This window comes from Rissa tridactyla, chromosome 11 (genome assembly GCF_028500815.1).
Source record: "Rissa tridactyla isolate bRisTri1 chromosome 11, bRisTri1.patW.cur.20221130, whole genome shotgun sequence".
NCBI lineage: Eukaryota > Metazoa > Chordata > Aves > Charadriiformes > Laridae > Rissa > Rissa tridactyla.
This window is the reverse complement of record NC_071476.1, coordinates 623792-650865: the sequence shown is the minus strand read 5'-3', so window position 1 is coordinate 650865 and position 27074 is coordinate 623792. Positions and strand designations below refer to the sequence as shown.

Sequence of the window (27074 nt, the reverse complement as noted above, 5' to 3'; positions counted from 1 at the left end):
ATCTTGCCGAGGAAAAGAACTGTAATTTCCAGTAGAAAGAAGCAGTTCACAAGCTCAGATGTGAAACCAGGTACTGCTATGCCTACAGCTGCTGGAATCACAGATTTTCACTCTGACGAGCGTACCCTTTACGAATCTCTGGGGAAAGAACCTAAGGTTCAATACACCGGTATCTTAACGAAAACTCCAACAAGGCTGTTGAATACAACTTCTCATGGTTTTCTCATGGTTAGATCTCCTATTCCATCACAGCAGTGCCATATTCTCACACACTTAGGCAGGGAACGTTCCCCTCCATCCAATTCCCATGATTAATGGATTGTCTCTAACGTCAAAGCTCTGCCATGTGTGTATGCTATATGGATAACTGGAAGAGAGTTATATTTGCAGATACTCAAGACAGGTATGCACGCTTGTACAAAAACAGAGTTCCTCACTGCGGAGAGATGCGATGCTCAGTACACTGCACACCAGACCCTGGATTTGTTCCCAGACTTTAATATACATACACATTTACACATCACTAGTAAAAATCTGTACACTTCACATTACAGTACATACGAGCCACCAGCTGCTAGCTAACACCAGAACACTGATGAAGCCCAAGACGACTGCCCTAAAACAGGCAGGGGGGCTAGTCTTCCCCTCCAGGGAATTTTCTTTGGGTTACACATTCCGACGAGACACTGCTTTCCAGAGGGGCAAGCAAAGAAGGTGGTCCAGGTCCCAGAAATGGACCTGCAGCTTTTCTTCCTCTTCCAAGAGCTGTTAACCGCATCGTGCTTGCACTCCAGCTTGGCATGCCAGGTGCCTGCAGCATCATTTCTTCATCTTCATGTCTGCCTCGATGGCACAGCGACGCCCTCTGGTGCCGCCATCCTAGTCACAAGGCAAACAAAAAGAGTTAGTTATGCAACCCTAAACGCGAAACGCTTCCTCCAGCACTCGGGGAGGTAAGGAACTGTGCATCTGGCAACAACTTTTCATGCCTTCCAAACAGGAGAAAGGGAAGCTGTCCCTAAGAAGGCCTGGGGAGGCCTGCCTGCAGACCTACCTAAAATTCACCCTGGGCACAGCACAGACACTGGGATCTGCAGCATTTCTGTGTGCTGCTGGCAGCCAGGGCAGAGAGAGGCAACAAGGCTCTTGCCCAGACAGATGCTTTTGGAGCCTGCACAGTGCAGGCTTTCTCCTAAGTGGCAGATTCTAGCTTGGCTCTTAAGATGGGAAGAGGAAACTGCTGACTAACCTACCTTATCAGCTGCTGATCCCTATGGGAAGTGATCCTCCAGTTGAGTGACCCTGGCACTAGCTCCCTAGTTTCTCCGCACAGCTCCTTTCCATGAGCAGAAGGCGAGCTGAGAGCTTCCTTTGATCCGCTGCCCTCTCCCTCTGGCTGACATGCTGACTCTCCCGGAGTACTCCTCTGTCTTTAGATATGTGCGAGAGAAAAAAACAACTCTCCATCTTCCTCCCCTCTCTCCTCCCCGCAACTCAGAGACTTGGGGTTTTCCCAGAGGGAATATTTTTCCAAACACTTCCAGATCACCAGAGGCAGAGAACAAGGTATTTCTGCAGAGTATCTTATTTCCTTTCTGGACCATGAATGATAAAGGAGCACACGGCTGACTCCTCACTTTCCCAAGACCCTTTGTACTGTCTCGAATGTGCGGAAGGGGCAGCTGCATAAACACGAGAGATGCAAGAACTACAGTACTGCACCACTTGGTCTGTCTTCCCACTTACAAGGAAAGAAAGCAGGAGAGAAGTTGAGGAAAAAAGCAAAGGCAGATGACAAAACGAGAACACTTGGAACCAGAAGAAAAGAGTGAAGCCCCTCCCACTCACCCACGCTGAGAATAAAGAACGGAGATGTTTCTTCTCTAATGATCACAGTTGTACAGCCCGTTAAGTTAAACACACACCGCGGCAATGCTAAGGATGCTGTGACAGCGCAGCGATCACCCAGACAAGGAGCAGAGCACACTGCCAGCAGTACTGCAGTACCTGCTGGAGCCTTTCAATACTTACAAAGAGAGAGAGAAGGAAGGCAGGAGAGCCCATTGGCACACTGTCCTGTTAAAAGGCCAAACAGAAGGACTCATCAGATATCAGATACAGAGATGCACACACCACACAGAAGCACTGAGCCCACGCATGAGCATAGAGAAACATGTGCCCCGCTCCCCATCCCGCATGGCATCAGCCTTATGCAGCAGGAACATTAAAATGGACAAAAGAGGGATACTGCAAGAGTCAGAATGCTAGGAAAGGGATATTCCCTCCTCAGCCGTGGCAACGCCTGGTCTACCAAACAATTTCTGCACCGTGCAGTTGCCACTAGAACTAAGCAGGCGGTCCTTGCTGTCACAATGTTGTGTGCACCAGCTGAAAGCACTTGAGGCCACTTAATCAAGTCTGGATGTGTCTTCACATAAGGAAAAAACCAAACCAATCTACATGGCTATTAGTCCAGATCAGTGCAGAAGTCAAAGGTTCCCTGGTGTGTTTTACACAGCAGACCAGACTGGAGTGATTCCCTGGTTCTAAAAATCTAACTAGGAAGTGAAGAACACAGCAGAGGCTAGTCTTCTAATTCTCTACACCTTCACCTTCCTGCCACATCACGCCTCTTCCAATACTCTGTTCACTTCCCCACAGTTTTCATCACCTGTTTTTAAAAACAGGGAACAGAACTATTGGGATTACAGAAAAAAAACTCCCGAGACCCGCCTCTGGGATGACATACAGCTCCAGAGATGAAATCTCATCCATCGACACATTTAAAGAAAAATTTCTCCACATGAAAATCCCGGACCTACTGCAATGTCAAAGAACATTCTGCCTATCTTTGGTATGGGAACTTCATGCAGTATCTTGGGATTCTTCAAAACATACCAAGTGCCCTTCCACAGGGTGCAGCATTCTCACCTTCTCCGAAGCATCTTGCTTGCGAGTGGAGTCTCGCCCACGCAGGCTCTTTGCACTGATCCCTGACTCCGATGTTTGCATGATCAGCTGCGTGGCCAGAAATTGCTGCAAGAAAACCACACTCCGTTAAGATCCGCAGGCAACACAAGCTCAGTTAGCGTGTGTCAGTGAACTATCACAAACCACAGACTGGGAATGATTGGGTCAGAGGCAGTTTCAGTTCCTTGTCTGCTGCTCAGAATAAGTTCCCCAATTTACCTCAGAAGCCACAAGTCCTGAGGAACTACAATACTCCAGTTCAAACTCTGTTAGCCCTGCCAGTTGGGACATCCTACTTCACAAGAAATTTTGAATGGCATATATTCACAGGACACTGTTCCACGGACACTTCACACCAGCATAAACCAGCACAGCCACCGAAAGAAGGAACTGCGTCCCCTGTCATTCACCGTTCTTGTTGCTTGTTTCTGTTCCTGAACCACACCCTGGTTCTTGCTGGCCTAAGCATTTCCCTGAAGGAAACTAGATTTGAAATTGGTCTGGGCTGAACCTAAAAAACATTTTGCTGCATTAGTTTTACCTTATCCACAATCTAGTTCACCACAAACACTTGATCTAGCACAAGAGATGCAGGAAAGGGTAGGACTACTTCATTCAAAGCCACTGTGAGTGAAACTGTGGTCTCACATCCAGAAGCCTTTCCCGTACCTATGGACCAAGGCAGATGCTCTGTCCTGCACTGGCCTCAGCTCAGTACTTTACCTGGATCTGCTCCAGGACGTCTCGCTGCATCTCCACAGCCATGTGGTACACATCATGGTCAGAGCTGTTGTACATAACTGCATTTTGAAACATCAGCATAATATCACGCTGGAACTCAGCTGTGGTTCGTATCAGACCATTCTCAATGTTCTTTTTGATGGTAGATAAATCCATTGGCCTATGAAAGAAATGCAGTCAAAATAGCAACAGAAATATTTATCGCTTTCCCCACTCTCTTGTGAACAGCCCTTGGTCCGTAACATTTCTCATTAGGCCATCTATTTAATTCAGCCAATAGGTTCTCCCCCACACAGGCTGTGTTCCTGGGTACCAAGGTCTCAGGTCAGAAGACACAAGCCGTCCAGCAGTTACCATGAATGGTAACAATGGTGTGAGAGACGCCTCGGGAAAGGCATTTACGTTCTCCAGGCACCGCTGAAGGAGACACTAAGGAGCTTGAGCTGCAGCCACTGAACTGTTTAGGAGAGATTTCCAGGGCTACCAGGGGATTCTGGTGAAGAGTCCACTACTCAGGACAGTAAAAAAATGCTGACTAAAGAAGATAGGTATTTGGAATTTCAAGGATTAAATCCTACCCTTGGATAGAAACTGAGAGAAGTAAATCAGTCACACACCACCTTACAGATAATGCTCTAGTAAGTCAGTGTACTTCACTCAAAGAGAGAGTTGTGTGAAGTCCCTTTTCTTGGGGAAACCTGTTTCTGACTGAATCATGCCAGAAAAAAAATAATTTTCCAAGTCTTGCAGTCTGCACAGCAGCCAAAAACTACATCGTTCCTGACAGAAATCCCTACACAAATATGCAAATATACAGAGCTCTAATGAGAGAAGACTGCTGAGACTCACCTCTGCACAATACTGTGGTAGCCTGGTGCTATATCGTCAGTTACGGGCTGCAGGAAGACGTTGGCGTACCTGCAGAGAGAAGGAGTCTGTTTAGGGGCTGTCCTTGCTGGTAAATATTTGTTTCATGCTCTCATGTTTATTCGTCTGCTACCAGTAACAATATGATTCATCATCTCCCGGTACCAAGACAGATGAGTCTCCGAGATGGGAGAGTGGAGACTTGTCTTGGATTAGTCACTTCTTTCTGCCAGTTCTCAAGATATCAAACTCACCTGTGATTAGCTGCTGCTCTCCAAACTAGCATGATGGCTTTCTTCCAGATCTTCTGGGCCTGTATTGCTTCCTGGTCCTCACTGCACACTGAGCTGGGAAGAAAAGAATAGGACTTCCTTCAGGAGTCTGCATACTGCCTCGGAGCAGAGACCTTACAGTTCATTTTGCCTTTGACATGCCTACGAAAATCCATGCCAAAGACAGCAAGAAAATAAAAGGGACCTGGTACTATGGCGCTGTCTGTACACTCGCACTTGTAAGCACGGAGAACCAGACAAATCATCAACAATTCCCGCTGCAGACCCACTGAGTCAGCAAAGCAGAAATGAAAATCCTACAGTCCCTCCACAAACTAGCCCGGGCTTTGCACCTGTGTGCCTGAGAGCTTCGCTGATACTCACAACTGTGAGGAGGCCGGGCTGCTGGGGATGGAGTCGGCGAGCGTGTGAGACTGCAAAGGTGCGTTATGGACACTGAAGCCATCATCGCTCTCACTCACAGGAGGTTCGTTATCCATCTCCGATAGATATCCCTCACCCTGATCTTCTTCTTTGGGTTCCTCCAAACTAGCAGCCTCACTGGCACCATCCTCATCATCCTCTTCACCCTGCCCATCCTGAAACACAGAGTTCATGAGTCTGCACAGCCAGCTAAAGCAGCAGCTCAGAGCCTCCAAAGCAACTATGGTTCTGCAAGCAAAGTCATTTTCTTGCTACGGCTGCTGCTAACTGTACAGGCACTTTCACAAAATCCTAGTCATTCTACCCTGCCCTGCCTCCCGCTGCAGAAACAGAAACACACGCACAAACAGCTTTAGTGCCTGAACCGATCTCCCCTTTAGCTCCGACTTCCGACTGACCAATTCTCAGTGCAGAAAGCTGAATGCAAGCTTTGCTTTTCAGCACGTGAAGCAGCAGCAGTGAGATGTTACTAATAAACTCAAGATGACTACAACCAAGGCAGAATTACCTTCATCTGACTCCTAAACAGGGCTTGGGCCTCCTCCTTCATTGACTCTGTGAAAGAAAGAAAGAAGAGCAGAAAGGTTGATTCTCCAAAGCAGTCTTTCCCACACAAGCTCCTGCACCGATGCCTACTGCCCTGCAGTAATTACCACTGTTCCTACACATATCTTTTCTCCCTCCTCCCCAAAAAACCTGAACCAGATCACTGACATCTATCCAGCTAACAATGTTGCATGTAAAAGATTTCCTAGCTGAATTAAGTTACCTGACAGCTCAAATTTGTGCTGAACATCAGCCTGTGAGGAGTCTTCACTCACATTTGGGACTTGTGGAGGGGATGAATCATCATCAGGTGGGGTCTGGAGGGAAGAGAAATGCACAAATCTAGATGTTTGTGTCAGCTTACTTCAGTGAAGGTGTGGGCACATCTCACTCAGCCTGAGCTAACTGAATGCAACAAACTTCCCTGAGCACCTTCCCAACAGCGATTCTGCACATGGGCGGGGGAAGATGCATAAAGGTACTGCCTAAAGCAGAGCGCTTCTCTGCAGATCGAACAGATCAGCAGCACGACTCCCACAAAAACAGTCAAGGCACATTCATTGAAGGGTCACCTTCAACCCAGCAGTCATCCTTCCTCTAAACCTCTTTCCTACCTGCCACAACTGCTCCTTTCTTTCCCCACACCAGTTCCAGAGAGCCTCTCTACTCACATACCTCTATCTTCACTGTACTGTGCACTGCATCTTCTCCCTTGGCCGATTCTATCTCAATTTCAGAAGTCTCTGCTGCTGCTACAGCTGCTCTTTGATCCTCTTCTACCTCTTGACTTCTAAGCTCTGGTGTTTCTGTCGCTCTTGCAGCTGCTGGTACAGTTTCCTCAGAGCCCAGCTGATTCTGCTCCTGCTCTGCAGGTTCTGTCTTTATTTCCGATCCCAGCTCTCCAATGCCCATTAGGTCTCGAATTCCCTTTGCCTCTGGCTCCTCACACTCCAGTCTCTCCTGCTTCACAGTCACAGATACTTGGGGTATCTGGGCCTGTTTCTCATGCTCCTGACGAATTGAGTGTTCCCATGGGCCAGGCAGGGTCTGAGGGTCATCAGTATCTTCACAGAAAGAAGACAGAGCAGCTTCGACGACTGCTGCATCCAGAACTTCAGGGTGGTCATCTACCTTTATTGCCAAAACAAACACACAGCAGTGCAGGCTGAAGTCAGAAAGAGGGATTAAAAAAATATTCATGATACTTGGTAATGAGAAAACTGTGGAAAACCCGGTGTACTGGGTTTACAAAGTTGCCTTTCGCAGGCAGACCCGTATCACTCCCTGTGGGAGTCTCCTGTGGAGCTTCAGTTTCAGGAATACAGCACTCTTGGAAGTAAAGCAGGGCTCATTTGTCTGCCAGAGATGTGACCCAATCCCTACCCAACATGCGGTAGAAAAGAGATTCCTTTCTGCACTCTGAAGGAGCACCAGGCTAAATGTGGCAGATGGGCAGCAGTGGTGTCGTAGGATCATTTCCTATTGATCTGGACAACGATGGTTAAGAATGTGCATTTTGGAACAGTTACTTCGTACTTGTTTAAGCTATCTAAATTGGTGAACAGCAATCACTTGAGATTAACCAAACTAGATGTGGAGCAAAAGGCACTGGCACTCTGCTTTGCTCATTTACCTTGTCCTCAATGATGGCTATAATATTTCCAACTGTATCGAAGTCCAGCTCTTCCCCCGTATAGGACACTGCAATATCCATTTTCTCAGCCAAATCCAGGTCTTCTTTCCCATCTATGCAGTGATCTTTGGAAGACCCTGCAGTGCTGCCAGCCCCAGAACCCAGGCACTCTTTCTTGATGGAATCAATGATCATGGATATTTCACTGCTGTCCATGGATACTGTCACAGTATGGGAATCAGATACTGCCTCCATGGAAACACAGGCTTCTGGCTGGCTCACTGCACAAGGATGAGAGTGACAATCAGAGACCGATCTGGAGAAGTCACGCCCACATAAACAAATACCGCAGTGGGTAAGACCAAGCACTAACCGCAAGTATCCCGGGTCCACCCACAACAGCATGGCTTAGGAAAATGAAAGACAATTATGGGTTTGCTTTCCCACAGTAGAGACAAAGTGAGATTCCAGCCCTTGAACCACAATCCAGCAACATACCATTAGCACCCCCACCCCCACCCAGCAAATCCTGTTTTAAACCATCTGTTTACTCCAGAGCCCAGCCATGACCGTCCTTTCAGCAAGGAGGGTGAGTCTGAGCTGATAAACGGCCAGCTGAGAGCTCGCTGGGTGCTGATCCCAAGGGAAGTTCTGCTTTCCAGCAGTGCATGACCTACGAGTGCGTAGTTCAGGAACGCACCTGTGGCTACGCTTTCTGGAGCTGCAGCTGGTGGCACAACGGATGGTGCTGACAGCGTGGGCATCATGACAATGGTTGCCTGAGGCACAGGCTCTACGGGGGGTGGCAGGAGCTTAGCTGGAGGTTCGCTGGCAACAGCGGAGAAGGAAGCAAGAGGTGAGGTGAACTGTGCAGGACCAGCTTCTAAAAGCCGGGAAAGCGTAGGAGCACCTAACAGAGAGTAGAAGGGAAAGGCACATGAGCAAGAAGCAGCCACCACTGAAGTCCACAAAGCCACCACTGGGCTCTTCACTGTCTGGTGGCTTCTTCTGGGAGAAGACACTGAGAAATACCTATAAACAGTCCCAAAAGCTATATGGAGAACCTGCACCAAAAACGCACAACTCCTTGTGTGTGCAGTCTGAGACAGGATCATGCAGAGTATGGGACACTGTGTTCAATGTAAGGGCTGGACAGGCTAAGCCACACATGCAGAGATGCCCTTCCAAAGGCTCATCCCAATACAATTACAGGAAATCTGAAAAACAGTGCCGAGAGAGCCACACAAGGTAAGCCAAGACAAACAGTCATCACAGGAGCTGGAAGGGAGCAGAGGGGATCTCTTTGCAGAGGTTTCCTGAAGAATTCCTCTTGTATCAAAGGTTGCCACACATCTTAGCTGTAACTTCCAGTCTGAATTTAACTGAACTGTCTGGATCAAATTAACAGGTCTTAAAGAATAGACAGGGATAACGAAAGTGAGATTATTTGTACGGAATTATATATGAATGAATGGCATAAATCCTCAGTTGCAGACAATGTGACTACACCACTGGTTAGCAGTGCCTTTGGCAGGTTGCTCTGATGTGGGCCCATGCAAAGACCCTTGCATTGTCCCTCTCACCCCACTCTGTGGAACTTGCTCTGGAGCCCACAGTCCACTGTGGTCTAACCCTCAACGGCTCTCTAAACTAAAGCAGAGGTAAAGACACATGAGTTCTCCAGATTCACAGGGAGCTGTGGTTTGACACATTGGGAATCAGATACTAGACTAATTTTCCCCCAACTCCCCCTCAACTGACCCTTCCTTTCCACACTGAAATGCCTGGTGTCAAAACCAGAAAACTAGAACGCATGGACCAGGATCAAATCAAGTCTAATTGTTTCAGTAGTTCTAGACGAAGGCACTCTTTCTTCTGCAAGGATTAGATTATTCTTAAAAAAAAGTAGGGGAGAGAGTGACAGGGGTACAGAAATAGGAACATAACTCATAAATAAGCTAGGCTAGATGCCCTTTATCTCTCTCCAAAGAAAATTCATAGAATAGTCTGAAGGGACATCTGGAGGGAGAACTGTACAGGGAGAGTCCTGAGTTACCTGAAGCAGCAGGAGATGCAGGGACAGCACCAGGTGCCGACTGCATTTCCCCACTGTGCAGCACTGGAAGGACGCTTCCTACCTCCAGCAGGACTCCCGAGCTGTTCATGTGACCAGAAACCACTGCCATTTCGCTTTCACCAACCTGCCAAAGAGGACACAGCTGAAGTTCCTGGAGAAACCATCACACCAGTGATTCTCTGCCAGATAGGCACCTTCATGAATATGTCCATCATTTGCTGTCTCAGCATTTCTTCTGGGCTTTTTGTCCCGTCTACTCCCTGCCTGAGGCCCCTTATGCCAGCGCACAACATGACACCCCGAAACTAGTTGTTATTCTTCAGCTACGACACAGCTGCCGTGCCACCTTCTTTTGAAGTTAGGCCAAATACGTCATTTGCTCTACCTTTGTTCCTCTGCTCAAGGACCTCACAATCCTTTAAACGTACCAGCCTGAGTATCCAGATACATCCCTGAGATGGCATGGAATTATCCCTTATTTTGAGCTGAGGGAAAATAAAGCACCAAGATGGAAAGTAACTCTATCAAAGGCCACACAGTAAACCTGTGATGGACCTTGAAGCAGATATAAAACAGTCCTGCTGGTAGAAAGAAAACCCAGTCTTTCACACCCATCATCTTTCCTGTGTTACATTGCACCCTGCAAACACAGAACCCGTGGACCATTTACCTGAGCTAACAAATAGAAAAGACCCCATATCTGACGACTAGAAAAAGAAAGTCAACAGCAATACTCCTATTCCATCACACAAGCACTAACACGGGGAATTCATGCCACAGGCAGGCTGATGGCTGCCATTTTCAGACTGGGCTCTGAACGGTGTCAGCAGTGGTTGCCCTCCTGAGACTTCCAGAGTCTCTAACACCAGAAAGGTCAAAATGGCTTGTCATCACAGTGATTTCAGTAACTGTCTACAACTACGAGAAGACTGAAGCACTTCAACATCGGCCATAAACCCCATTAAAGGACTGCGTACTCCTGTGCTAAGACCCATTACAAATATTGAAACTCAACTTCCTGCCAATACGTAAAGACGAATTGTGAGCCCAAAGTAGGTATCACGAAGAACACCTCCATGGAGACCACTCAGGATGATGCTGACTAACACGCCCCCTCCCCTGGGGAAAACAATTTCCCCTAGCAAAACCTGCAACTCCAACTCCTTACAACTGAAGGGAGACAGCCAGTCCTGTGTGCTGAACGAATCCTGCAGTCCTGCGCCCACAGGACTGCTGGGAAAGGGTCCCATCTCTGTGGCTCACAGGGGTAATTATTTCTCTCAGATATCACTTCTGTTGGGACTGTCACAAAAACTATGTTTTTAAGAAGCCTTTGCAGCTCCCCCTTTTTCAGTGGGAGAGTCTGGAGCAAATTGTTTGTGTGCTTGCATATATGAGCAGAGAGCTCCATACCAGCCTGGGGCTTGTGGGCAGGAGACTGCCCTTCTTCAGCAGCTCTGAGAGCAGAGGGGAAGGAGGCGGAGTTGCTTTTTGTCCTAGCATCTTTTTCTGGGGTGAATCATCAGTGACTGGGGTCATGGGGGCATCCAGGGGAGCAGAGCCTGGAGGGGTGTCAGGGATTCCAATGAAGGAGGCAACTGGGGTGCTGGGCAATGTCCCTGGAGTGACCTGAGAAAGAGAAAAACCACACTGTTCAAAGCCACACTCCACCACACGGACTAGCCCCACTTGCTCCTTCCCCCAAGAGCATTGATCCAGCACACCACAGACACCTACTCCATTCACTCGCTACACCTACTCCAGGCATATGCTTTCACCCTTTCCCTGCCCTGGAGTGCCATTGCCCAGGCACACACAGAAGACTGCCTGGACAACCCACTGACGCCCCTACATAGCCTTTGATCCGGGCGCCTGATCATCACAGACATGGAAGAGGACACGTATCTCGAGCAGCACTGTACATCAACCACACTAAAGCACTACCACAGCGAAAAGTCTGCAAAACAAGGCAAAGGCTTCTCCCCAGGCTCTTGTTCCATGATGGACACGGAGCCCCACGACCCAAGGTGGTCTTCCCCTCTTACCACGGGAAGCATCCTTACCCCTGGACTGGCCTCATCCACAGCGGGCTGAGACAGATCTCCCAGAGCATATTCTCCCCCGGGGGAGGTTGAGCCTGCAGGGGAGCGAACCATCACACCTGTTAATCGTCGTGGCGGATTCTTAATGGCCTGACGAGCTGGAAGAGAACAGAAAAAATAAGTGAGATTCCCTGACTCCATCTTGGACGGTCCCCGAGAGTTACCTCTGACTTTATCCTAAAGAACCCTAAGAAAGCAATTTATATTGTAGGAATTTCTTGCACCACACTAGGCTCAGTTCACAAATAATACAGCTGGGTATTCATCACCTCCCAGCACTGGCAGTTTAGTTCACTGAATTGTCCCAAGAATTAGAAATTAATTAAACACTCAGAACAAATCTCTCTTCCTTTTATCTTCAGACAACAGTAAAACTACAGGCAAAATTAAAGGGGTGAAAAGCCTGACATTCTAGCAGAGAGTTCCTGCTCATCCTGCCTTCTCTTAGATATACCTTTTCTACAGAATTTGTTCTCTTCTCAGAAGACTCTGCATTTTTCCCTGTTACAAATAACAGTACTGGAAAGAGAGTATCATCTTTCTTTCTAACTCCTAGGGTCAAGGAATTCTTCCTGAACAGGTCTTAACAGGACTTAAGTATTTCCCAAATGTTCCTAAGAACATACGCATCTCTCTCTGAGGAGGAGTAAAGCAGCTCATTTCCAGCTTACCCTGATAAGCAGCATCTGTAGCCTTCCTCTTGACTTCTGCCTCCTCCTCTTCCATTTTTTTCTTTCTGTATACAGAACCAAAACCTACTGTCACACAGCGTCCCACTTCCCTTAGTTCCTCCTGCAGTTTACTGACCCCCAGCCCATTATCTCCAGACAACAGTGACCGGCCTGTGGGGACTGAGGCTCAAACCCTCTGAGGAGGGAAGCAGAGTCAGAGGCCAGTCAGAGAACACCACACTTGGCAGAAAATCTCACTTCCAGCTGATTATCAAAACGGAGGAGGCAAGCACAACATCGCAAGCCATCACCAAGCTCTCCACTGAGAAACTCCAAACGATGTTCCACACAAGCTGGTGCCCCCCAATCTAAACTAAGTCTGCCCTCCGAGGCCAAAGCATCTGCCCAGCTGCCCTGTTTCTCTCTCCCAGTGAACGTGGAGCAAGAGGTGTCTGACAAACACAGTGTCAGGCAACTACAATCTCAGAAGAAAGCACAAGATGGAAATAATTAAATAACCCACATCATAATCTCATTGCACAGCTCCTCCAGTCTGTTATCCATGTGTCCAGCCTGGATCAGCTCTGCATCCTTCTTGAGTTGCCTGTAATCAGAAAATCTTCTTACTCACTCATCACTGAACAATACGTCCTAAGCAGCATTTTCACCCCAAGCTCCATCCCACTTAGGCCTCTTTTTCAAGACGGGACTCTCAGGTGCACCACAGCTTAATGGCTCTGCAACACACCTGTATTTCTCCTGTGTTTCTTTAATAATTTTCTTCAACTCCTCAACTCGTTCTGCAGTCAGTTTCCGCACAATAACATCTTCCACAGTTTCCACAACTTCTCCCTTCTCACCACGTTTTCTCCTATACAAAAGAGGAAAACTAAACAGTTCAGACAGGAAACACAGTACTCTCTACATAAATGGCTGCTGTCGTCATTCCTGATACAAGCATGCACAAAAAAAATAATCAACCTCCTCTTCCAATTTCTCTTAAATGATATTGGACAGCACGATGTTCAAACAATCTCTTCTGAAAAGTTTAGCTAATTCCTAAATGTACCCAGTGTTAAAGACTTCAGGAATAGAACAATGATACAAGCCCACTGCAAATTCTCAACCTGAAAAAAATCAATCATTCAACTTCAGAGAAGATTCTTAGTACCCATGAACAAACATCTATTTTTTTTTCCTCAATAACTCTATTAAGTCCTTTGTCCTTGCGACTCTAGTGCTGAAGATCATTCATCACTATCGCAAACAAGTATTACTTTTAAACATCCTGCCTTTAATTTAATTTGACTTGATATGAAGTCTGAAACCAAAATGCGTGGATTTAGGAGTGATAAATATCTGAGACCACAAAGCTGTTGTGATAGCATTGATAAGAAAATTATAAGAAACCACTGCAAAACAGAGATGAACACAGAACATTTCCCTTCTCACAACCCCTTCTCTACCCCTATTCTGAATGATAATTTTATGTGCAAAGCTTCTGATCAATAAGACTAAAATGTAGTGGTTTATTCCAGCCAAACAAATGTTTCTTTTTGCTGCATTAAGTCCTCAAATTCACACCACAACTCTTACAAATGGAGCTGTGGCAAAGGGGCCCCAATTACCCTGCCACGTATTGCAATGACATACATTGTAGTAGCATATGGAAGACACTAATAAGTACACGGTGACCAGTTTTAGAACCATGTAATACTGAAATACTTGGGTCTTATGAAAAAAAGGAGACAAGATAAGGAAATACGGGAAACAACTTCTAAAAAATACCCTGGGCTTGCCAATCTCCCCCACCTGCCATACCCTGATCCCGCTGTTCACCCATGCCCGCTATCACAACTGAATTTCCTCATTCCTGTGCGCTCCTTTTGGGAGGAGCGCTATCAAGTCCTTTGCTGTAAGAACTAACAAGTCCACCCAAAATTCCTGCAGACCGCACTTGCTTCAGACTTTGTACTCACTTAGGGGTCTCTGTAGTCTCCAAGAGCTCTGAATACTGAGATGCACAGTGCTAAGAAGAAACAAAGAAAGTCAGAGGATGATGAAGAGTCAGCATCAGCAAATGCCTATCAACAAAGCCTACAGGGCACTTACTCCTATTTCAGAGGTCTAATGCTTTATGAACATAACTGACAGCCTTCTCCAGCATTTCCCCCACGGCTATAACTTAGTGTAGCTCAAAGGGAGGAAGCATATCCACTCTTTCACTCTCGCACTGCCCAGGCTGATCTTCAAACAAAGCTAAAGAACAGACGCTCCCAATTAACAATTTAGAAATCAAAGCAACAACGATTAGAAAAACTGTAGCTGTAACATTTCCGTCTGTGAACACAAACCAAAAATATTTCAATGGTGAAGACAAAATATCGTTATATCAAGGCCAGTTTCATAGCTTAACAGAAACAGCAAGCAACATAAAAACCTCAGCTTCTCCTCCCTTGATTCTCTTAATCTCTTTCTGTCCCTTATACAACAAAAATCCCAGGCGCTTGCCAAACAGCAGGACACACCAAAATACATGGGCATCCACAAATTCCTGGGGCAAGGAATGCCACAGCTTAATTACTTGCCTGGTGAAGAACAATCTCTTTTGGTTTGCTTTGAACCTGTCTCCTGTTAGTCTTACTTAACATACTCTAAATCTTGTACTGGACAAAGCACTGAACGATTAATCCTTACTCATCCTCAAGATGCCACTTCTGATTGTGCAGACATCTGTTCTATTCCTGTTACTTATCTCTTTTTTATGTTAAGGGTTCTACCTTACTTAGCCATCCCTTACAAGGAAGCTGTTTCACATATTTGATCATCCTCATCTTTTTCTTAACTTTATCCAACTGTACTGTAAGCTCTAATTTAATTTCAGAAACAGGAAGAAGTATTTAATCTAATTTAAAGGAAATTGATTTTTTAAAAATTAGTTTTGCTATCTTTTTTAAAAAACAAGAAATACATCCTCTTAGGCAGCTTACATATCCCATGCAGAATTTGCACGTTTCCAAGATTCAAGTGTCAGTATCTCACCTTTTGGGAAAACCAGTCTGGTGGGCGTCCTGGCTCTGCAAAAGGTTTGATAGCTCTGCTGACTGAGACCCTACAGAGAGAAATGGTACGTCACTGTCAACTTACTTTCTTCCCCAACTAACGCACAGAGAAAAGACGCTGACCTGTCTTGACATTCAGCACTGAATAGCCCCCATAAACACAATAAACATGACAAAACAGAATTGTTACATTTGGGAATTATTCAAGTACAGGCTTTGGACTAAAAAATATTTGCCTGCTCCTAATAAACAACAGCTTCACTTCCTTGCTTTGGAAAGCAAGTTTCTAGCTTCTGATGATATTATGTGTGAGCATTATGTCTCCACAAAAACTTTACTTTGGTGAGGAGAAAAAGGCAGCAAAACAGAGTTGTAAGTGCAGAAGCAACACACAGGAGTCTTGTTATCACATATCCTTCTTGACTACAACTCACGTCTTCCAATTTATGTTGGAATAAAGTTAGTCTTTGTTCTGATTAACACACTTCTGTGTTCACGCGGTAGTTACGAAAGAAGCCAAAGGATTGTCAAGGTATGCCTGTAACATCATATCTTTGGTAGCCCAACGTTGTTTTGTACAGAGAGCGCACAGAAAGCAGAAGTGTTTATGATGAACCCAGCGAACCGGCACGGTGAAAAGCCACACACCGGTACGGCACACAGCCCTGGGAGCGGGCCCGGTGCCTGTGCGCACCGAAGGCGGAGCAGCACCGGGACAGGCCCCTCGCCGCGACCCCTCCCTTACCAGTTCTGGTCCCCGCTCCGCATGACGGAGGAGGCCAGGCAGAGCTTCTCGCGGATGGACCAGGGCTCCGTGGGGCCGGCGCTCAGCAGCTTGTGCTCTGCCGGGAGAGGGGAGGGAGTGCAGGGGCCCGCCGCGCCGGGAGCGCCCCCCGCCACGCCTCCGCTAGCCCCGCCCCCTCCCACCGCCACACACCTGTAGCCCCGCCCCTCCCCGCGTCCGTTGGCCCCACCCTCCCTCGCGCCACCGTAGGCCCCGCCCCCTCCCTTCGGCCCCGCTCAATTCTCCTCAGGAAGTTCCCCTGCTCCCTCCCCACCGCTCCGGCCCCGCCGCCGCTCCCTCTCCGCCGCCCACCCGGTCCCCGCCGCCTCTCCCGACGGGCCCCGCACTCACTGCCCGTCCCCGCCGCCATCTTCCCCTCCCGGCCCGAGGGACGGGGGGCGGAGCCGCGCGCAAAGCCCGCCGGGAGGCGCGCGCGCACTCCCCGCCCTCCCCGGGCACGCCGGGCAGGGGGGCGGGGACCGAGGGCTCAGGCCCCGCCCCCTCTGCCCCACGGCGGGCGCTGATTGGCGGCCGTGCGGGCGCGGGTCCTCATTGGCGGAGCGGGCGGGCGGCGAGGTTTGAAACCCCAACAGTAGGCGCCGTGCGGCCGCGAGGTGGGCTCGAGGCGGCGGCGCGTCTGTGCGGGGAGCGGGGGCCTGCCAGCGTGAGGGAGGGAAAACGGTGGTGGCCATTTCGTGTTCGTGCGGAGAGGAGCTGTGTGCCGGTCGGTGTGGGTGCGGGCAGGTCCCGCGCGGTGGCCTCCGGGGGCGGGTGCTGTGGGGGGCGGCCTGTGTGGAGCTCTGTGGGGGGGTGCCGTGTGGTGGCCTCTGTACGGGTTGCGCCTGTGGGGTCCCGTGTGTTGGGGAGGGCCCTGCGTGATGGTGTCTGTGCGCACGGGGGGAGCTCAGTGCGGCGGTCCGCGCGTGTCGGCGGTGGTGAGTGTGCGCTTGCAGCGGCACCCTCTGTATGAGTGCGCAGGGAGGCTGCCGAGCGCCAGTCTGTGCGTTGTGGGGAACGGCTGGGTGCGGTATGGGCAGGCTGTTTGTAGTGGGGCGTGTGTGTGGGGAGCAAAGCTGGGACTCCCAGCAGATTGCTGTAACATTGCCCTATCCTCACTGTGCCCCTCTATCTCCAGGAGCTGTGTGAGACGCCATGGCGCAAGCACTTGCCTCACCAGGGCTGTTCTCTGATGATGATATTGCAGCCTCCCCTGTCCTCGAATCCACAGCAACAGGGTTTGGGGCTGATGTGTGCAAGGACCTGCTGCCGGAGTTCTCTGCCATCTCTCCAAATGTGGAGGGCTCCCAGCAGGTAAGGCTGGAGCTCTTCTGTCACAAACAGAGCAGTATTTTGAGTTGTGGCTGTCTCTGTACAAAGGTGTTGTGATGCAGGGCCAACAGAAGCTCCTCATAAGAGGCTAGAACAAAATGTTGCGTTGTGGGGAGCAGCTCTTGTTGTGAGCACTGTACTATGAAGGGCACAGTCAGTAAGTGCCTCTTAACATGATGCCTCTTAGTGTGGCACTTGGTCTGGGGGCTGGTTTTGGTGCCAGGTCTTCAGGTTGTTGATCTGATTCACTAGATAAACAAAAGAAATGCTGGTGTGCCTGGAAATGCCTAAGAAAGCTTCTGGCATTGCTGGGGATTTTGGAACCAGAGTTACTGAGTACTAGTCAGGGTAGCCCCCATGCGTGTTCCATGCTGTGGTTCCTGTTTGTGTTCCAACAGATGTGTGTGTACTGCCTCTCTAGCTACCACATTTAACCTGTGCTGGTTTTGCAGTCTGTAGCTGAAGACAATGATGGAAAACTAAAGGTATATCTGAGAGTCCGACCCCTGAAACCTACAGAAGTGGAAAAAGGGGAAGACCAGGTGAGACACTGAATGAAGCAGTCTCTGAGCTGGTTGCCTGTATGCCTGCTGGGAGATGCCATTATCCTTTGCTGTTTATGCTATGGCCTCTTGTAAGCCCCTGTGGTGATAAGGTTTTATTTGTTCTTCAGGGCTGTGTCTGCATTGAGAATTCAGAGACCCTTCTTCTAAAAGCCCCTAAGGACTCCTTCACCATGCGGAGCACAGAACGTGGAGTGGGACAAGCAGCACACAGATTCTCTTTCACCCAGGTAGGTAACTGGGACAAGCAATCCATCTGGAAGTTTTTCAAGCTTAAACCAGCCTTACAGCTTGAAAAGCTGGCTTAGTAATACACACTGATTCCAATGTACTGTGTGAATTATGTAGTCTCGTACAATCCTCTCAAGTTTGTTTCTATTGCTGTTTCCTTAGTTTTTCTCTTTTTAGGCTGATCCTGAGCACTTTTTCATCAGCAAATGCCAAACTTGTTTTACTCACAAGGCTCTAAACATGCTAGAGGCTGTAGGATATCAGACGTTACTGGATTAAGCAAGCAAACGGCTTGTTCTTGTAGGGAGCTTGGACTGGAATTACTGGTGTGTCTGTCAGTCATGATGCGGGGGTAGTGGAGGGAGCAAAGGACTACATAGTATCACTTGAACAACCATCAGCAATCAAAAGATAGGAAAGATCTACATGAGACCACTTTTCACGTGTCTTGTTTGCAGATCTTTGGACCAGATGTGGGGCAGAAATCGTTCTTTGATGAGACAATGAAGCAGGTGGTAAAGGATGTCTTGAATGGACAGAACTGGCTGGTTTACACCTATGGGATCACCAATTCAGGGAAGACCCACACTATTCAGGGTAAGGAAAGCACCAGTTGTTAGTAGCCTGTCGAGGGAGTTGTCTGCTTCTACACGTGAATCCTCTGTTCTTCAGGCAGCAACAAAGACGGGGGGATTCTGCCTCGCTCCTTAGCGGTCATCTTCAACAGTGTGGGGGACCGGCTGTACCAAGCCATGGATCTGAAGCCTTCCCTCTCCAGTGAGGTGATCTGGCTGGACAGCAGGCAGGTGCGACACGAAGAGGCCAAGAAGCAGACCATGCTGCAAGGGGGCCAGTGGGAGGTAAGCATGCAGCTTCTCGGAGGTTTAATAACAATAGGAAAAGGGTGGTGCCATGCTACATGGTCATGTTGTTTCCTTCCAGGAGGAGCTGTTAACGCCAATGAAGAGGAGTCATAGTGCCGAATCTCAGCTCCAGGCCACCACCAGTGGCAGTTTTGACAGTGGAGTTGCTGGCCTCTCCTCATCTAGCCAACTCACCAACCATTCAGACATCCAGACAGAAGGTATGTCTGGAAGTCTGCTGCGCACTACCTGCTGCTCGGTGGAAGACAGGGAGAGAGAGGGTGATGGCTATTTAGATACTGTGTTGAGGGCAAGGGAGCAAAGGTGCTGTAGTTTCACAGCTTTCCCTTTGAAAGATAAGGATGTGGAGGCTGAAGACCTCTGTACTTACGTTTTGCCAACGTATGAAGACCTTACCACTGCATAAAAACTCAAGCCTTGTGAAATGAAAAGTTACTTGATAGTCACTTACTCGATGCATGGGGTATGGTTACTGACTGGCTGAATGCCGTGCAAAGGGGGCAGCTGGGAAGCAGGGTGTTAAAGTGCCGTGTTGCACTGAGCACTTGTGCTCAGGCTTTCGAACCAAGGAACTGCTAGCTGACTAGGTACCCAGAAGCATGGAGTGGCTGAGGTAACAAGGAGTAAAACTTTACACTGGGAAGAGTTCTTGTCCTTACACAGAGGAGGATACTGTCAAAGGAAATGTCAGGCTGACTGGCGACAGGTATTAGTGTAGGCCCATATGGGAGGAGGTCTATAGAACAGACGAGTCTGGGGTAATGCTCCTGCTGAAGAGATACCTCAGTCTATAGCCAAACCATTCAGGTTGCACCTGTGAAAAGCTGCAATCATGACTCTTCTTTTATCTTTCCCCCAGAAATGGGCCCTCACTGGGCTGATTTGGATCGTGTTTCACTCACCAACACAGGAGATGTGCAGTTCTCCATCTGGGTCTCCTTCTTTGAGATTTACAATGAGTTAATCTATGACTTGTTAGAACGAGCTTCACCTGGTCACAACCGCAAGAGGCAGACACTGCGGCTCTGCGAAGACCAGACTGGCAACCCCTATGTGAAAGGTAGATTTGCCTGAAAAGTGTTTCCAGTGGTTTGCTAGGTGGATTGTACCTGAGGTGGGTGGGTGACTTAGCAGTGATGAGTTGGGGAGCATGGTGTCCTCTGTGGCCCCTCAGAGGTCTAGATAACACGGATGTTAAGTTTGTTGATGTCAGGGAAATGCAATGGTGAAGTTGGGGCCAAGAGAATTATTTTTCTGCCAGTCTCCTAACTGCCTTGCCCAATGTGTGCCTGCTTTTCCAGATCTGAACTGGATCAACGTCCGTGATGCCGACGAGGCCTGGAAACTTCTGAAACTGGGTCGGAAAAACCAGAGTTTTGCTAGCACCTACATGAACCAGAACTCCAGTCGCAGGTCTGAAGGGGGAGGGGGGTTGTTTAGGTAAAAATACAATTCTGAAGGGCTTTTAAAGGTTGCATTTCCCTTTTAAAATATCTGCATGTTTCCTTACAGTCACAGTGTCTTCTCCATTCGGATTCTGCACTTGCAAAGAGGTGGCAGTGAAGTTGTTCCAAAAATCAGCGAGTAAGTTTCATGCTGTCTAGGATCTGGGGGTGTTCTCTGTGGATTCAACTTTCCTGTCTCTCTTGTTGTGGGTATGGGAAGTATCTTGAGGAAGGTCTTGTTGAAAGTGCTTTAAAGGAGTAGATGTTCCCACTCTTAAGTCTTGGAACTCACTGAGGAGTTTGTGAGGAGTACTGCAAAGTACAACTTGAGGTAGTTTTCAGGCTTTTTGACTGAAGGGAAATGTGAGTAACTCTGCACTTGCAGCAGGGCGGATTTGAGTGCTGCTGACGCCTGTTCCTGGGATGTGGTTATCTGGAAATGGGTTGGCTCGGTACCTAGGGAGCAACTGTCCTGAGGACTAGTAAAGGATCATTGAACTTGACACTGCAAAGCTCACGTTGGTGTTACCTTGTGTAACCCCTACATTTAGGGTAGACCCTTCTGTCCAGCAATAGCCCATACACGGGAAGGTGAGCAGGGTAGACACCACAGGGTGTCTGAATTCTAAACCTGGACAGAACAGGACAAACCTAGCAGGTCATGCGAGTGTCACCTGTGCTCTTTTCAGGTTATCCCTGTGTGACCTTGCGGGGTCAGAGCGCTGCAAAGACCAGAAAAGCGGGGACCGAATGAAAGAAGCAAACAACATCAATACCTCCCTCCACACATTGGGTCGCTGTATTGCTGCCCTGCGCCAGAACCAGCAGTCCAAGTGAGTATCCAGAAGTCCATAGGGAGCATGTGGGGAGACTGATTTGCTTTCCCATGGGCTCACTCTTGTCTCTCCCCATAGATTGAAGCAGACTGTGGTTCCCTTCCGGGACAGCAAGCTAACCCGTGTGTTCCAGGGTTTCTTCACTGGACGTGGGCGCTCTTGCATGATTGTCAACATCAATCAGTGCGCATCTACATACGATGAAACTCTGTATGTAGCCAAGTTCTCAGCCATTGCCAGCCAGGTAAGTAGGACACACAGCAGGATCATGGCACGCTCGGGATATACTCTGTTTCTGTCAGAATGGGCCCCTGTCCATGACAAGACGGGGGGAATGCTTGCAAGCCTTCCTTATGCTTCTCCAGTGGATTATTACCTTTACAGTTATCTCCAGATTTTGCTAAATTAAAAGGGTTGACAGGTTGCAGAGAAGTAGCGTGTTCAAAGACTACACAACTTCCAGGCTTTTTGGACTAGTACTGATGCCCTTTTTCCCTTTAGCTTGTTCAGGCGCCTCCCACAAAGCTGAGACTTCCATCTATCCAATCAATCATCAAAGAGCACAACAGGCGAACCAGCCAGGGTCTAGAGCCAGCGGCAAAGGAAGAAGAGGAATCAGAAGAGGATGGTGAGGATGAAGCAGATGTCACCATGTATGAGAAGGAGGTGGGTTGTGATTTGTTTTACAGCTTTTATGAATAGAGAGGGAAGAACGTGACTGTTGGCTTTGTCGTTGGGAGGTCTGGCTGGAGCTCAGCACCAGACCAAGAGATGACAGAGATCCTCAGAAGGATATGGGACCCAGAAAATTCAGATCTATGAGGAAACCATCCCACAATTGGTCTAAATCTGAAGCACATGCTTAAATTAGAAACGCTTTTCATCTGTGGAATAGGGACAGTAAGAGCTTGGGTGTAGATCTATAATCCCTACTCTGCAAGGGAAATCTAGAGATCAGAAAACATACAAAACAAATGGCTAAACTAATTGAGGAAAAATAACCAAACTTCCTAGATACTCAAAGTGTCCAGCTGCAATAACTGAAAGATAAAAGATGGAAGTCGTACACCTACAGAGACTTGAGTTGTAATGTGCCGAGGCAGCAAATCCCTGGGCAGTGCAGTAGGGGAAGCTGCTCTGGAGACAGCTCCACATGGAGTGCAATGTTTAAGCCACCTCATGGAAAAGGGATTAAGAGCAAACCTGGCAACTTCTCTTTCCAAGTGACTAAAAGAATCTTAAACCAACATTACCCCAGCCTACGTCTATGGGATCAGCTAACAACTTCTAGGTCTTAATTCCGTTGTGAGGTGTGTGCAATGGAGTTTCCGTCCTTCTTGCAGGACTTGTTGCGTGTAGTGGAAGCTGCACGAGAGCTGCTGGTGCAAGAGCGGCGGGACAAGCTGCAGCTAGAAATGCGCCTCCGTGAGGAGATCTGCAATGAAATGTGGGAGCGCATGCAACGGAAGGAGCAATGGTGCAGGTACAGCTTATGCTGATCTCTCTGCTCAGGGTGAGCTGCAGCACCAAGAACTGCCAGACCCTGACATGTAGATGTTTGCTCCCTTTGTAGCCAGTATGTGGACACTCAGGAGCGGATGCTGGAGGAACTGTATGAGGATAAACTGAATAACCTGAAAGAGTCGCTAACCGACTATTACCAGGAGGAGATCCAGGTTTGTTCAGGGCAATGGAATGACATCAGGAAAGTGGCAGTGGGTTGGGAGAGGACTCAGGATACCTGAGTCCACGAAAGTGACTTATGCAAACCGAGAGGAAAAATTTTGCTTTTTGTGGTATTTCTTGTGATGATGCTTGAGAGCGTGATCTGCAATTTTTGCTTCTTGTCTTCTGCTTTATGTAATTCACCAGGCTTTCTCATTTTCAGCCCTTAATCTAGAAGCTGATGTGCAGCCATTCTGACTCTTCTGTTTGGTCAGCATGATTCTCTCCCCTTTTACTCTTTTCGGTAGTGGCCTGCTTTGCACTCTTCAGACTAACACAAGTTCTGTGAATTTCTCCTCTTTAGTTATGACGGGCATAGCCTGTCTGTTTTCCATGCTATGGCATTCGAGTGGCCTCTGGGACTTGTTGCAGACCTCTCAGAAAATGCCAACTTTAAAAAAATTTCTTGTCTTTAGAGGCTGGAAAAAAGTGGTTTAGGCTCACAGGAAATGGGTTCACTGTTTTCAGTTAAAGGACATTAAAGGCTGGGTCCAATGTGTGAAATGTGTGATTGAGAGAGTCTCCTGGAAGACAGACATTGAAAGTTTCAGAAAAGCTGTGTTAAAGAAATCTTGTTTGAATATTTGAACAAACTTGCTTTTCTTAAGGAGCGTGATGAGAAGATTGAGGAGCTCCAAGTTGCTCTACAGGAGGCAAAACAAAAATTGGAGAGCCTGGAGGCTAAGCAAAAGGACTCGGGGCAAGGCTTGCGTCGATCCAAGCGAGTGGCCACCTCATGCGCTCTGCAACAGGAGCTGGCAGATACTAAAGCCAAACTGGAGCAATGTCAAATGGAGTTAAATACCGCAAATGCAGGTAAGGCAGATGCTGCACTAGCTCTCAAGTACGCCTGAGCAATCCTCGCAGAGGGCTAGTGATGCCTTTTTTCAGTAGGGTACACAGGATTCAGACATCCTGAAACCACTGTTCAGAGTTGTAGATAGGAATGTGCTGGATGGACAGGGTTTCACTTCATTTTCACAAGAAAATGGATTTTAGGGCAGGATCCATCTCCCTGTTCAAATCCTGAAGTCCCTTTGTGTAACTGAAAGGAAGAAGCCTGGACTGTTTGTGCATGTGTCCACGAACTCAAAGCTTGTCTCAGCTTGCCTGTGGCAGCTTGTCTCAATGGAAGTCCTGACTTCAGAAAAAGGGGAAGCTTAGGGATGTACTGTTGGTCACTGCTTTTTGTCTGTTCCTAGAGTTGTGCAAGTACCAGAAGTTACTGGAGCCACCTCCCTCTGCCAGAGCCATTACTGTGGATGTAGACAGGAAGCTGGAGGATGGACAGAAGGTAACTCCATCTCTGCGTTGCAGAAAGGAACATTTGCAGGGCAAAGTGGTTGCCGGTTTAAACAGTGTTTTGGAGCTGCTGTCTCCAGGGTGTTTGTAAACAAATGGCTGAAGGTGAAATGGGTCTGTTGAAAACAAACCCTTACGAGAGATGTGGAAGGTGCTGGTCTCTGATCCCAGCACACCTCACTCAGAGGGGATCCTCCCTTAGTACTGCATGTCTGAGTTACCCTGGAACGGCTTTGTTTGCAGAACCATGTCAAAGCTAGCTGTTGGACTAAACTTCTCTCTCCTGTAGAATGTCAGATTGCTGCGTTCAGAATTACAAAAACTTGGGGAGTCTCTTCAGTCTGCAGAGAGGGCGTGCTGCCACAGCACAAGCGCAGGGAAACTTCGAGAAGCCCTCTGTATGTGCGATGACATTCTGGCTAGACAGGTAACGTGTCTGTGGGTTGCAGGGGGATTTAGTCTGTGCCCTTTGCCCTTATCAGAATAACCTAGGATCTTGCAGCTGCAAATAGAAATGACTTATTCTCCAGACACACATCCTCTATTACATTAGGAAGCTATATTGCTCATTTTTTCAGTGCCTGAGTCACTGCATATTCAGCTCTCCAAAGGAGACCCAAGTTGTTCCTGTGCAGTTAACTGACAGCCTGCACTTAAAGTAGGAGAATTCAGAGTTCTCGCTTCCTTATTTGCTTCACTCCATCCCAGTTGCTATGGCAGTGTGTTTGCAGCACAATGGATTCAGCTTCTTCCTAGCCTCACTGTCCCTATTTTATTATTGAACCGCTACACTGGTGACGCAGAAGCTGTTATGCATGGCCTTATTTAACACACCAGTTAGTGAATTTTGGCAAAGGCAGTTTATTCTCTTCCGTTCACAGTAACCAGGGAGTTATGAAACTTGTCATATCTTTATATATATATTGCCTTCCCTTTTTCAGGACCAGACACTGGCAGAACTACAGAACAACATGATGCTGGTAAAACTAGACCTGCGGAAGAAAGCCGCTTGTATTGCTGAACAGTATCACACGGTGCAGAAGCTCCAGGCTCCTCCAACATCTACCTTAAAGAAACGGTTCTGTTCCAACAGAGAAAACCTCCAACCTAATCAGCCTCCTGGGAAAAAGCCCTTCCTGCACAACCTTCTCTCTTGTTCAGCGACCCGGCCCGGTGCTGGCAGAGGCTGGCAACTTCGCTCAGTTGCTCAATGACTTTTCACAGAGAGATCCCTGCCCCGCTATTACTGGGAACAGGTGCCAAATCCAATATAATAGCATCTCTTTTTCTTTGTGTGCTTGTTTATCGTTATTGTAGCTGCTTGAGAGCTTATGTAAACACTTTTGGATATGTATGGTTAAACTTTTAATTGATACCAAAGTGGACAAAACGACCTTCTGTAACTTAAACAATACAATGAGGAAACTCTTTAAATATAAAATAATGCAGATGACAAAGTTGCTTAACAAAAGTTGTTTAACACCTTCAACTATGTTGGCACATAATTAAAAATAAGTTTGCAAGATCCTCCTTGAAAGATATTTTCCCTTCCTTGCATTATAATCCTTTATTAAAGTATACTCGTTCTAGGTCAGGGCTGTTCTCTCGGATCTTGGCTTGCAGTTCTGGCTCCAAGCGTGTTACAGACATAGAACTAAGCAAAAGAAACAGTAAAATAGTTATATATGACAAGCACTTGAATGTAAAATAAGATGGACAATGCATCCAGTCAAACTTCCTTGTTTTTTTAAGTTCTTATGAGGGAATCATGCTCACGGACCAAATGAATCCCTGCTTAAAAGGCAGCAATCCAGAAATAGCTGTTGCTACTGCCATGAGGGTCACTTCAGGAGGGGCACGTTCTCATATGCAGTTTAAGGTCTAACCTTGCTATGAACTGGAGAGCCAGGGCTGAATGAAGAACTGTACGGCACTTGCTCTGCTCGTTTGTGAAGTCAGCTCCAGGTAGCCTAGTGACACACACTTACACTGCTCCACCCTGTGCCAGGCAGGGAAACGCACGGTGTCACGACTGCTTTGTTGTACTCAAATGATTGCCCTGGATAAGAACTAGGTATTGCTTTCTGGAAGTCAAAAGCTCAATATTTTAACAAAGCTCCAGCTTGCATTGTTTAAGCTTGTCAAGCTTAGACAACCACTAATAACGCAAGAGGAATAGTTTAGTTGAATTTAGGACCCTGTTCATACCATGTACTGCACATTCAGCTAACTTTGTTTGTATGTGATCCATCCAAGTTTCATTATGATTTAAGCTATAATGAATATTGTTTCTAAGACAGCTTACAGTACTGAACTACCTGTGTATTGATGAAAAATAATAATCAAGTGCTGTTCTGTATAACCAAAGGCCTTTCCAGCTGAAAAGAAAATGGGCTCTGACTGTATTTCATGAAGCCATAATGTTGCTGGACACAAATATATTGTTTGGACCACATTAGCCTTTTTTACAAATCATTCCAGTGATTCCTAACTCTGTATTGTCAAACTTTTCAGCTTGAAAGAGTGTGGTTCAACTACTTACCCATACCTCTTGTTCACTGTTCCTATGGAGCTGCGGCTCAAGCTGCTA

General features: G+C 47.6%; 3 protein-coding genes across 18 annotated transcripts in view; 1 reads left to right on the top strand and 2 right to left on the bottom strand.

The window, feature by feature from the left end:
* Positions 1-482: 482 nt before the first annotated feature.
* BRD8 (bromodomain containing 8) lies at positions 483-16585 on the bottom strand. 7 transcript variants are annotated; one of them, XR_008468865.1, is made up of 23 exons: positions 16521-16585; positions 16131-16227; positions 15366-15435; positions 14303-14352; positions 13072-13194; positions 12847-12927; positions 12324-12388; positions 11614-11750; positions 10964-11179; positions 9530-9674; positions 8174-8383; positions 7474-7754; positions 6516-6971; positions 6064-6157; positions 5803-5849; positions 5235-5449; positions 4833-4925; positions 4561-4629; positions 3694-3871; positions 2899-3036; positions 2032-2076; positions 1254-1430; positions 483-879 (listed from the first exon to the last, which is right to left on the bottom strand). XR_008468865.1 is itself a non-coding variant. In XM_054217499.1 (22 exons), the coding sequence occupies exons 1-22, from the start codon at positions 16537-16539 to the stop codon at positions 820-822; spliced, it is 2889 nt and encodes a 962-aa protein (XP_054073474.1). In that variant the 5' UTR covers positions 16540-16585; the 3' UTR covers positions 483-819. The 7 variants fall into 7 exon arrangements, 6 of the variants coding, with proteins under 6 accessions (XP_054073474.1, XP_054073475.1, XP_054073476.1 ...); XM_054217499.1 differs by lacking the exon at positions 1254-1430; XM_054217500.1 differs by lacking the exon at positions 1254-1430 and having other exon boundaries at positions 2932-3036.
* Positions 16586-16745: 160 nt separating this feature from the next.
* On the top strand, positions 16746-25702 carry KIF20A (kinesin family member 20A). The gene is made up of 19 exons (XM_054217252.1): positions 16746-16893; positions 17305-17480; positions 17951-18040; positions 18172-18291; positions 18751-18889; positions 18965-19152; positions 19235-19376; positions 20036-20236; positions 20478-20589; positions 20689-20760; positions 21311-21454; positions 21536-21701; positions 21959-22123; positions 22801-22940; positions 23031-23133; positions 23791-23998; positions 24385-24476; positions 24774-24911; positions 25426-25702. Exons 2-19 carry the CDS (start codon positions 17322-17324, stop codon positions 25696-25698), a joined length of 2652 nt encoding a protein of 883 aa, XP_054073227.1. The 5' UTR covers positions 16746-16893; positions 17305-17321; the 3' UTR covers positions 25699-25702.
* A 130-nt stretch (positions 25703-25832) lies between these two features.
* SFXN1 (sideroflexin 1) overlaps positions 25833-27074 on the bottom strand; it is a 50157-nt gene continuing 48915 nt past the window's right edge. For all 10 annotated transcript variants that reach the window (XM_054217267.1, XM_054217265.1, XM_054217261.1 and 7 more), the window contains one exon: positions 25833-26138. In XM_054217267.1, the coding sequence (XP_054073242.1) occupies positions 26042-26138 (97 nt within the window). In that variant the 3' untranslated portion in view covers positions 25833-26041. The remainder of the gene's footprint in view (positions 26139-27074) is intronic.

What these genes read in the sequence shown, in the direction of transcription:
- BRD8 (XM_054217497.1), bottom strand. An exon ending in TAGCCATCATTGAGGACAAG is followed by an intron (nt 6,972 to 7,473) that starts GTAAATGAGCAA and finishes TTGGCAATAAAG; the next exon opens with GTAGATGACCACCCTGAAGT. An exon ending in TACCACAGTATTGTGCAGAG is followed by an intron (nt 3,872 to 4,560) that starts GTGAGTCTCAGC and finishes TTTCTTTCATAG; the next exon opens with GCCAATGGATTTATCTACCA.
- KIF20A (XM_054217252.1), top strand. Translation starts at nt 17,322, where the DNA reads ATGGCGCAAGCACTTGCCTCACCAGGGCTGTTCTCTGATGATGATATT. An exon ending in ATGTGGAGGGCTCCCAGCAG is followed by an intron (nt 17,481 to 17,950) that starts GTAAGGCTGGAG and finishes CTGGTTTTGCAG; the next exon opens with TCTGTAGCTGAAGACAATGA. An exon ending in TGGAAAAAGGGGAAGACCAG is followed by an intron (nt 18,041 to 18,171) that starts GTGAGACACTGA and finishes TTTGTTCTTCAG; the next exon opens with GGCTGTGTCTGCATTGAGAA.